The following is a 12026-nucleotide window of genomic DNA, read 5'->3' as shown; positions in this document are numbered from 1 at the left end:
AAAGAAAAATATGTAGTACAAAGAAAATTGTGTAGTATAAATACACATGGATATAGAAAAAATATGACTAGGTATTGTTACTAAATTGAGTGAGGGTTGGAAAACACGAATCTAGTAAACTAGTATAAAGGGTGGTTTCTTGCTATGTGAGTGTTATTTGGCCTTTAATTATTTTATGAAATTATAAGGCTTGATACTAGTAGAATAAAATATACTGCCTATAGTTGATTTCTAAGAACACTCCTTATAAATCTTTAGAGCCAGTAGCAAAACAGCTCCATTATAACTGACAGCTTTTAAAATGTTATGATCTCAAGGAACAGCGTAGGTTGCTGTGGTGGAAACTTGGTGGGGGTTGGAAGGAGAGGGCATAAAGGAAATACTGGATCTTTCGGTTAATTTGGCTATCAAATAGTACAGCCCTAGATTTTTCTTGTAGTTAGAAAAGCCTTGTCAGATCTTCAAATAAACATTTTTGACACTTTATCACGCATTTTACATAGGTATTTTGTTTTTTGCGTAGCTCACCAGAAAAAAAAATTAATATTTTTAACCTCTTTGTTGTTTAACTTCTCTCTAAATTAGAAGTCATATTAAAATGTACATTTAGACAATATTGTTTTTAAAAATACTATTTGCAGCTTAACATATTTGGTGTAAATGAAGATAATTTTTATATTTTAATTATAAAAGCTGCCACATGCAGAGAGTTGTGACGATATTATTACATTGTGGGTTTTTAAATAATTTTTTTAAAGACTTAATTTTTTTAGAGTAGTTATAGGTTTACAACAAAATTGAGAGGAAGGTTCAGTGATTTCTCACAAGCCCCTGCCCCACACATGCATTAGCCTTCCCCATTTTCAACATCTCTCACCAGAGTGGTACATTTTTACCAAGAATGAACCTACATTGATACATCATAATCACTCCAGTCTAGTTTACCTTAGGGTTCACTCTTGGTTTTGTACATACTATGGGTTTGGACAAAAGTGTGATGAAATCATTATATTATTATAATATCATATGGAGTATTTTCATTGCCCTAAGAATCCTTTGTTCTCTGTCTATTCACCCCCTCCCTCTTACCCAGCAACCACTGATCTGTTTATTGTTTCCATAGTTTTGTTACATTGTGTTTTTACTTAAAGGTAACCGTAAAATAGTACCAAGAATGAAGAAAGATCCAAATAAAAATATATTTTAAAAATGCCGTAAATTGCCCCTCACACATTTCAGGATTGAGAGTTTTACATTATTACTCCTTAAAATTATGCAATATGATACAGTAAAACATTTGTGGGTTTTTCTGTTTTCATCATTATTAATTTGTATTTTTGAATCTGATTCTGAAGATAAAACCGTATTTCCCCTTTAAACATTGGAGTTGTGCTGAGCACTCAGAACCCTATAGGATTCTTATTTTATGAACCACAGCATACCAGTTAGGTGATACTCTAGCAACAGTTTGGTTTTTTTTTTGTTTGTTTGTATGTTAAGTTGTCCAGAAATTGAATATGAAGTGACCTAACTTTATTTTTCAAATTTAATTGTCTCTCAATAAAACTTTTAAGTGAGAAATTAATACTCCAAGCTTAATATGGCTGTTCCAAAGTTTTAGGAGAAAAGCGAGATTAACATAATAAGATTAACATGATTTTTGTTTTTCAAATGTACCAAGAAGTTGAAGAATATATCAGGTGTTACTTTTCGAAACTGGTACCAGTAGTCTTTTTCTCAGAGAATTGCTATAGGAAGAAGTACTTGAAACAGAAGGGAAAAATGATAACTGAAAAAAACTTGCAACATCAGGAATGAGGAAATAATGGGATGAGAAGGGCGAATATCTGAGACTTTTGATCTGAATTTTAAAAATTATGTTTGACATTCAAAACAAAAATTACAACATTTCTGAAGTGTAGTACTCATTGTGTGCAGACATATTTAAGACAACTATATTATAAAGCAGGGGAGAGTAACGTGATGTAATTGTTGGTAAGGTTTCCATATTTCACTTGAAGTAGTAAAATGCTGATACTAGTAGACTGATATATGAAGTATGTAAATTGTAATCCCTAGAGTAAGTGCTAAAAAACTGGAGCAAAAGATAGTCCCAGGAAACTACAGACAAGAAACTACTGATTTACTTACGATGGTTCGACTTAACAATTTTTTGACTTTACAGTGGTGCAAAAGTGATTGGCATTCAGTAGAAACCATACTTCAGATTTTAAATTTTGATCTTTCCCCAGGCTAATACACGTACAGTACTCTCTCATGATGCTGGGCAGCGGCTATGAGCTGCAGCTCCCACTCAGGCACATGATCACGAGGGTAAACAACCAGTACTCTACAGTGTTTTTTGGATATTGTGTTCTGAGAACGCATAAAACGCGTAAGGTAGGCTAGGCTAAGCTAGGATGTTTGGTAGGTTAAGTGTATTAAATGCATTTTTGACTCATGATGGTTTTTTTGGGACCGAGCCCCATTCTAAGTTAGAGCACATCTGTATAGATAAATTAAAATATGGCAGTAAAAACTGCTCAAGTAACCTACAGGAAGACAGAAGAGGAGAAACAAGAATGTAAACAGAACAGAAAACAATAGTAAAATGGCAAACTTAACTCTAATGTATTAGGTTGGTGCAAATGTAATTGCGGTTCTTGCAATTATTTTTAACCTTTTAAACCACAATTACTTTTTCACCAACCTAATATAAACAATTACATTAAATGTAAATGTTCTAAACCCACCTGTTAAAAGATTTTCAGAATGCGTTAAAAAAAACCTGTGACCCAACTACCATGTTTCCCCGAAAATAAGACCTAGCTGGAGAATCAGCTCTAATGCGTCCTTTGGAGCAAAAATTAATATAAGACCTGGTCTTATTTTACTATAATATAAGACCGGATATAATATATAATACAATATAGTATAATATATAATATAATATAATATAATATAATATAATATAATATAATATAATATAATATAATATAAATTAGGTCTTATATTAGTTTTTGCTCCGAAAGACGTGTTAGAGCTGATTGTCTGGCTAGGTCTTATTTTCAGGGAAACAGGGTATATGCTTCTACAAGAAAATCACTTTAAATATAATGATATATTACATTGTAATAAAGGTTACTTATCAAATAATCTACAGTAAATCTCATACTTCATGGTAAGATTACAGAAGCTTTCCCGTTAGAGCTAGGAACTAGATTAGAACTTTTCTATCACTGCTTCTATTCAACAATAAAATAAGACAAGAAAAGAAATAATGGTTTTCCCCGCTATCAGAAAGTAGAGCATTCCTATGAAACGTTTTGTAAGCTGAAATGGCGTAAAGTGAAATATCTGACAGCTTTTTTCGTAAAAGCAAAAATCTTCTCTGGTTTTCTTTCTATTAGTGAAAACAGGGACTAATGTAGGTCTTTTGTGAAAGAGAAGTCGTGTAATACAAATTTTAGGTAAGTGGGGCATACCTGTAATAAAATTGAAAAGAAAGATACAATTGGTTTTTTGATTATAGAAAATCAAGAGAATCTACAAACTAAAAACTGATGAGAATTCAGTAAAGTTGCTAGGTATAAAATCAACATAAAAACTACTAATTTCTGTAGTAAATAGGCAGTTTGAAAATGTGATTGAAATAAATTCCTCTTTATACTAGCAGCAGCAGCAACAGCTACAAACACACTCGTAACTAGGAAGATACCTATTAAAGTTCGTAAGATTGTAAGTAAATAAAATCTCAGAGCAGAACTGAAGGACATAAAAGAATACCTGAGTAAATGGTGCAGTATACCATCTTGGATTGGGAGGCTTAATTTGATAACAGAGTCCACATTAGTCTGTAAATTCACTGCTTTTCTGTTTATTATCCCCCTCCCTACCTTTTTGGAACTCATGCTAAATTTGATTTGCAAACAAAGGTCTGAAGAAGCAAAATATTCCCTAGCAGGGAGAATGTGTATTCGTGTGTGTGTGTGTGTGGGGGGGGGGAACATGAGGGATCGGGTTCTTATTATGGTGATTAAGATGGGGTAGTAAATAGAGAAATAGACCTGAACAGAATTGGAAGCTCAGATGTGGCATTATACATCAATGAGTTAAGCATGGACTATGCAATAAATGTTGCTAAGATTATTAGTATTCACATTGGAAAAAAGAACTAAATGTAGATCTTGACCTCACTTTACACTTAATGATTAATTCCAGGAAGATTAGAGATGTAAATATAATAAGCAAACTTTAAAGGCTATAGAAGAATATATCAAAGAATATCTTTGACTTCAGAATAGGAAGTATTTCTTAAACAAGGTTATATAAAGAAAAACTAGGAAAGGAAAGATTGACTACATCAAAATGTCTTCTCAGGTGAAAAATACTAACATAAAGGGGAAAAGATGAGCTGTAGACTAGGAAAAGATACATTCAACTCACATAGTTTACAAAGGTTTAGAATCCAAAATATAATGAGAATGTCCTGGTTCTTTCTATACATACCAGTAAGAGAAAGATAACTCAGATGCATATCGGCAAAATATATGATTAAGCAATACACAGAAGAGGAAATACAGGAAATAAATGCATGAAAAGATACGCAGTTTTACAAGTAACCAGGAAAATGTGAATTAAAACAATGAGATAGCATTTTACCCATCAGATAGATTTTTAAAAATGTGTGCATAGGTACATACACTTATATACATAAGTGCATATGAGTTCAGCAGTACTGGTAGGGCAGTGCAAGGCACTGTGTTCTGCTGGTAAGAGTATATATTCGTACTACCACCTCGGGCATGTCCAAATGGTCTAGCCAAACGTTTCAATAGCGATACTGTGGATAGAAGCGAAAGTAAATGAGTTAGAGCGGTATACTCACCAACATGGATACATTTTTTTAAATAAAAACATATCGAATGAAAAAAAACAAGTTGAAAAATGATGTGTGTGATTCCGTTACATAAAATTTAAAACAAGTACCGTGTTTCCCCAAAAATAAGACCTAACTGGAAAATAAACCCTAGCATGATTTTTCAGGATGCTTGTAATACAAAATAAGCACTACCGTGTTTCCCCAAAAATAAGACCGGGTCTTACATACCGGGTCTTATATTAATTTTTGCCCCAGAAGATGCATTAGGGCTTATTTTATATTACAAGCATCCTGAAAAATCATGCTACGGCTTATTTTCCTGTTAGGTCTTTTGGGGAAACACGGTAATACATAGGTATATTTATGGATACATAAGTATTTATCAAATTATAAAATGCATGAGAATGATGAACACTGAATTGTGTGGTACTGCTGAGGGGTGAGGGAGAGGAGTGGAATCTGGAAGCTGTATTCAGAGGGCCTCTAATACGTCTATAATATTTTATTTAGAAAAATGAGGTAACTGAAGCAAATGTCTTATTTTAGATATGCCAAAGATTGATGGTGGGTTTTCATTATAGTCTCTGTTCTTTCGTATGTTTGAAATAATTTAAATAAAAATTCAGTTAAAAATTTTAAAACGGAAGTGTTTTTAAAGGGATTAGAAATTGTTAAGTTTTAACCATCTTGTTTAAGTGTCCACGTGTATGTTTTAACTGTAGAGTCTCTCATTTTTCTTTTCTCTAAGTATGACGCTTTATTTTTTCTTCTGTCTACACTAGATTGTATATCTGTTTCATTTATGCTTTATTGGCTTTTATGAACATACTGTTGCCTAGTAAAACCATCAACATATTTAAAATTGTGATTATTATCCAGTTTAATTTTACATTACTTTTGTTGCCCCATAGAAAGGATTTTTAAACAGTTGTGGTAATTATAAAGCTCAGAAGCTAGGGCAGGTATCCACTAAGTTCATATATAAGTTTTCACACAGCTCCCCATTTTAATTATTGCTAACACTGATTACATAGGGATTACATACTATATATTACATATTATATATTAAAGGGAAAATATAGCCCTGTTTATAGTTGGGTCTCTTTTCAGTTAGAGATTTCTGGCACAGAATGTTTTGGTAGCCTTTAAGCTTCACCTTTGTTTATTCTAGAAATGATCCCTTTGTGAACTTCTGTGATAAGTTTTAAGATTGAGCAACAGTGAATTAAAAACCAACACCCACATGAGATTACCTGGTGGTGCAAATTTTGATGTGAAGAATGAAGTGACGTCTTTGGGAGACAGTTTTTTTTGGGTGCCTGTATGGACTCATTTTGGAGAGAAAAGAAATGGCATATTGTGGAGAACGATGTTGGAAGATCTTTTAATATTAAAATATCTCCAAAGATACTTTTATTGAAATTATAATAAGAATCATTAAATTTTAAGATTTACTGAGCTTTTCAGAGGTGGGAATAGATATATTAGATGTCCTTTGGTTTCAGGAGAGGAATGTAGCCCTTAAAAATCAGATTTATTTTGTTATTTTATTATAACTTATAGTTTACTAAAATTGCCTGTATAAAGCAGCATAACTCTTAAACCTCACATTTCTCAAATGTTTATGCTTGGTGATCTGCTTGACATTTCAAAAATTTAAATGATTTAATGCTTCAGTGGTAGTGTGTTCTTAATTTTATATGCAATTTTCTTGGCAGTTATTACCTATTCTTTGTACACAGCTGATATATTCAGGGTTGGTCTTTAGAACTAGGACCATGTATACCTTTTGACCTGGTTATGTTTTGCCACTTCAGAGAAACAATAGTGTGTTGTTGAAAACAACACTGAAAACAACCAACCAAACAAAAACTCCTTTAAATGTAAGAAAACCGTATGTTAGCATAATTTTAAAAACCTAAACCAATAATTGAGTTCATGTGGATTTAGAAGTGTTGAAACCTTAAAAAATTAATTTGTCCAATGACCTCATTTTATAAATAATGATAAGTAATATTTATTGAGAACCTATCAGGAAAATATTTGATAGTTCTTATACTTTGTTTATTCCTATGTCAACTCTGTGAATGAGATATTTCTGTTATATCTGCTTTACAGTTCATGTGACTTAGCTTTAGGGAGACTTAATATTTTGCCAAAGATAGCAGTGACTTGGTCCCTCTAACACCAGAATCTGTGATCTTCTCTATTGTGCCACAGTGCTGGTCAAAGATGAGGAAACTGAGGCCAGAAAATTCACGTTAATGGCATATGATGAACTTTGCTTAATGTCATGTGTCATTGGGAGCCAGCATGTTTAGGTTCTAGTTTTGTTTCTATTGTTTATGAAGTATATTTTGTTTTCTTTAGTATAATGCTTCATCCCAGCAACAAAGAGAAATAATTAAAAGTAGGAGCCTGGACAGGCGGCTGCAAGAACCAATAGTATTAACGAAGTGGAGACATAGCACCATTGTTCTGGACACCAATGACAAGGTAGGAGTTTTTGAGAAAATCTGCTGAGAATTTTGGCAAGTTCTTTGTTATTTTGTTTTCTTCTTAGCTGAATCTCATACCTTGGTGACTACTGTTTTATTGTATGTGGCATCCATTTGTTCTGGAGTGGGTTTTGGTTTTGAAGTGTTTTGATTTTTACACCCTGGACCTTTCTATCCACCTATAGCTTAGTGATGTATATACACCTTGATAGGTTTGAGCCTAGTAGTTGACAGATTTCTTTTTTTATAACCCTATTTTAAAGTCACATATCTGTTATTGTTTGTCTTCAGTCTCCAGGAGGTTTTATAGTAAAGATATTTAATTAATTTCCCTTTCCCAAGGAAGATTGGAATCCTACTCCCTTTGTTCCCCTAAATGTTCTCTGCACCAAGTGCTTCGTTTATCAGTCAGAGAAGTAGTGTTCTCTGTTTCAAATAGGGGATGGATTTTGATGCAAATGTTAGAATAGAAAAGCTGTCAAGTTTTTAACTTCCTTGTGAGTTACATCTTTCCATTGTGGCTTTATTCTGCGGCTCGAATAGGAAATTAGTACAAATTTGCAGAACATCAAACATGCTAATGTTAAAATTTGAAGGTGGTGGTAACTCCCCCAAAATAAATAATTTTAAAAAGATATTTGTCATTGGGGACTTTTTTTTATCCTAGTATCAGGCTTCTCTTTTGGCGTAATTAACAGGTTTCCTCCGTTTTTAGGTATGTGAGTGAAAACAGAATGAACTTTCTTAAGGTGTATTTCTGTCTATTTGGATACTTTCAGTATTAAATTCCTTTATAAATTGCTTCAATCTGTAAGTCAAAACAAGTTGTTCGTTTTTCTTTTTGGAATGGGAAATTACAGGTGACTATAAAGTTGGTCTTTGTTGAATTAAAAGGGGGACCTTTGTAGAGCTGTAGAAACAGTCTACATACATTATGAGATGGACCAACAGAACAATAATGAAAGAAAGTAGTAACCAGTTTCTAATTTTTATTTTGTATGGATTTTATGTGGTTGAATGTAGAAGGCATATTAAAGGATTGAAATTCAGAGTCTGTGCTATTGAAGAATGCTTGAAAATATATTAGCAGTGAGGCTAACCTGAGTTAAAGACTCCTAGAGATTTTAATTTTACTCCAAGAACCCGAGTACAATTCAGAGTATAAAGAAAGCTCCTAAATACCATGCATTATGCTCTAACGTAAAAGCCATTGTTAAACCGACTCCATTGCCTCTTCATACTGGAGCAAAAAGGATTGTTATTTTGGTGACGTAGACTTAAAATTTCTTACTCCTTTTTAATCTTTTTTTTTTTTTTTTTTTTAAGATTTTATTGGGGAAGGAGAACAGGACTTTTTTGGGGAACAGTGTGTACTTCCAGGACTTCATTTTTTTCCAAGTCAAGTTGTTGTCCTTTCATCTTAGTTGTGGAGGGCGCAGCTCAGCTCCAGGTCCAGATGCTGTTTCTAGTTGCAGGGGGTGCAGCCCACCATCCCTTGCAGGACTTGAGGAATTGAACCGGCAACCTTGTGGTTGAGAGCCCACTGGCCCGTGTGGGAATCGAACTGGTAGCCTTCGGAGTTACGAGCACCGAGCTCTAACCGCCTGAGCCACCGGGCCAGCCCTTTAATCTTTTTTGAGATTCAATTTTAGTCTATTATTAGAATAACTTGTATGAAGTTCTTATTACATTTCCTTTCTCATCTAATTGTTTCAGAGTTGTGAGGACATGATATTCTTGAGACCAGAAATTTGGTAGAAATGTCTCCCCTCACCCCTTACCCTTTATAAATGGAGTCATAGATAATTGCTTTACCATATAAACTTTTCTATTATTGTCACTTAGCATATACCTTTTAAAGATCTGAGGCTGTAAAAGATGGAGTATACCAGAACAGACTAGTTGACTGATATAAAGGGGGAAAGTGTATATAACTTGAAATGTAATCATAGAAACCTACTACTACTACTGGTATGTAGCAAATGTTACGATGACATAGGTCCTAATTGAGTTGCCAGACAACCTTGGAGGAAGGAGATGTGTGTATGTTGCTGTGTGTACGGTATATGTGATGCATCTCTTTGTTTTTGCCTATGTATGGTTGTTATTAAAACCTGTTATTTGAAGGCATTTAAGATACATATACATAAATAAATGTATAAATATAAAATTGTTTTTTACAATAATTATAATTGTTATTCGTAATTACTCCAGTGTGGTTTTTATTTCTGTAGGACTGATAATGCTATGAAAAATAAATCATAATTAACATTCATTTTATTCATTTACTTATTTTCTAGTTTGTGGGTCATAAAATGTTTCTTCTTTTTCTCAGACTGTTTTAATATTAGATAATCTTTTAGAAGTCAAGAAGTTGAAAAGTTAAAAATCTGAGGCTTTCACAAAAAGTACTTAAATGAGACTAAACTGAGATTTGCACATTTAAGTGTAATTTCTTTTCATAAAGCTATGTTTGATATGATTTTAGTATTTTCTCTATTAATAGTGTACGCCTAGGATGTTTAATTTGGAAGGTTGTCCCTTGAAGGATTTTCACTGGGAGCTTTCACTGTTGCTTAGTTTCTGTGTTTACAAATTGTATAGGATATAAACCTGAAGACTTTATTCTAAGTGAATGGATGTTAATGTTTTTAAATTGTAATTTCATACAAACTTCCAGGTTTTTTGATAGTACCTTATCCAGTTTCATCGTCATAGAAAAGTAGACTGATACAGATGTGAAGATGAATGTTCAAAGAAATTATTTGGTTTTATAGGAAAATTAATAATAATAGGTATTAGCATGTGATTTTTAAAAAAACTTTTCCTGAAATTATTCAAAGCATCTAGGGGAAGGGAGAACATTTAAATGAAGCTTGGCTATTGGTACCTACAAAGTTTTTTCAGTCTTCCCTGAATAGTCTTATAAACATCTATGGTAGACATCACACACCATATTTTAATATTGACAAAGCAGATTTGCTTTAAAAATGAACCTTATTGGTTTGCTCCTATTCTTGTAGGCTTAGACATTAAAACGTCTCTTTTTTTATTTTTTTCTGGTGAGTTATTAATCTTTAAATCTGAGGTTTCTTCTTTGCATTTTAAAAAATCTTGCTTGTTTCTGATAATTGGAATGTTAGCTTTAAATTACTTTAAATATTAATAGTAATTTAATATAATTTCTTACGTAGCTGTTGACTAAAATAAAGTTCTTATTCTGGCAGTTGCCAAGTAATTCCTGTGACTATTCCTTGTCTAATCCTGGGTATTTATAGAGCAAGTTAGTAAGGTGACTGTTACATTTTTATGCACAAGTGTTTAGCTTTTACCTATTTTAAATATATTTTATCATGATTTTAAGTCAACATACATCATTTCTTTTGAGTAATTCTGTATGCGGTATTTAAATTTAATTGGTATAAAATAGGCCATATTTCATAAACTTTAAGACATCTGTAGTTTTCAAATCAGTATCATATTGGTTTTAGAGCTGAATATAGAAGGAAAATAACTAGAAAAAACCATTTCTTAGCCTCCCCCTTTAAGCTCTCCCACTGTGAGTAGAGGGAGAAATATAATTCTATAAAATAGAGTAACGTTTTTCATTACTTATTTTTTATAGGACTCTCCACCTGCCTCAAAACCCTGCTCTCCTGAAAATGAATCTTCTCCCTCTGCATCAAAGCACCAAGATACAGTTAGTATGATAGCAGCTTATAGTATAATAAAGTCCACCTATTTCAATCAGTTTAATAAGTTAATTTTCTCTAAGTATAATGTTTAAATATTTCTTGGGCTTCTATTAAATTTCATTGGTTTTTAAAAAAATAATCACAGTTAAAATAGGTTTAAATTAAAAATCAGATTTTATTGATTTTAAAGCCCCTTTTTGTGCAAAATATGGTATCTTCATGGTTAATTTCTATACCATATTTGTAAATGATGAATTTGTTTGCTTTTAAAAGATAAATATAAAAGTCCCTGTAGAATTTTGCCAAATTATACTTTACCCTTTTTTCCTTAGGCAAACAGTCCAAAGGTAAGAAGCAATTCCCTCCTTACTGAGCATAGATGCTGCTGTTTTTTCTAAGCTGTAAAATACATTGCCCGATCTATCCCGGGTGAATGTTGGACAGACGTAACTCACCTTTAAATTTCCCCTGAACTGAAAAACCTTCGAATAACTTCTCTTTAGACACCCGTCTTAACTGGGGTGAAATTTTACTTGATCTCTGTATCTGATGTCCTTCCCAGTCTTTCCTGTCATTTGCTGATCTGGCTCTTCCTCTTCAATGGTTTCCTGTTTGTTTTAGAATGAAGATTGAAACTTTTAGTGAGGACTGTGAGATCGTGCATGCTCTGGCTCTTGACTGCGTCTCCAGCCTCACCTCATACTTCTTGGTCCTAATCTTTCCTCCTGACTTGTTTTCCAGCAGCTACTCTGCCTTTCAGCTCAAGGTCCTTGCACTCTTGTTCTCTGCCCACTGCTACATTTCTCTCCCATCCCTTTGCCTGATTATCTTCTGTTTGTTCATTAGCACTCAGTTCAAACTTTGCTTTGCCAGAGAATTTTACTCAAATCTTACAGATTTGGTCAGGTTTCCCTGTAATACTTACTCTTCATAGCATTTAATTATGCGTTA

The 12026-nt window shown here is 33.0% G+C and overlaps 1 protein-coding gene across 11 annotated transcripts in view; it reads left to right on the top strand.

Moving 5' to 3' along the window:
• The window catches only part of ARHGAP12 (Rho GTPase activating protein 12), a 133325-nt gene that overhangs the window by 61301 nt on the left and 59998 nt on the right, over positions 1–12026 (top strand). For 8 of the 11 annotated variants that reach the window (XM_088789599.1, XM_019731496.3, XM_019731493.3 and 5 more), the window contains 2 exons: positions 7253–7378; positions 11006–11080. In XM_088789599.1, coding sequence (XP_088645725.1) covers positions 7253–7378; positions 11006–11080 — 201 coding nt within the window. The remainder of the gene's footprint in view (positions 1–7252; positions 7379–11005; positions 11081–12026) is intronic. The other 3 variants (XM_019731495.3, XM_088789590.1, XM_088789605.1) reach the window with 1 other exon arrangement.

This window comes from Rhinolophus sinicus, chromosome 1, assembly GCF_057876585.1.
Source record: "Rhinolophus sinicus isolate RSI-liver-muscle chromosome 1, RSI-T2T, whole genome shotgun sequence".
Classification (NCBI taxonomy): Eukaryota; Metazoa; Chordata; class Mammalia; order Chiroptera; family Rhinolophidae; genus Rhinolophus; species Rhinolophus sinicus.
Note: the sequence above shows the minus strand (reverse complement) of the source record. Positions and strands in the feature narration are given on the sequence as shown.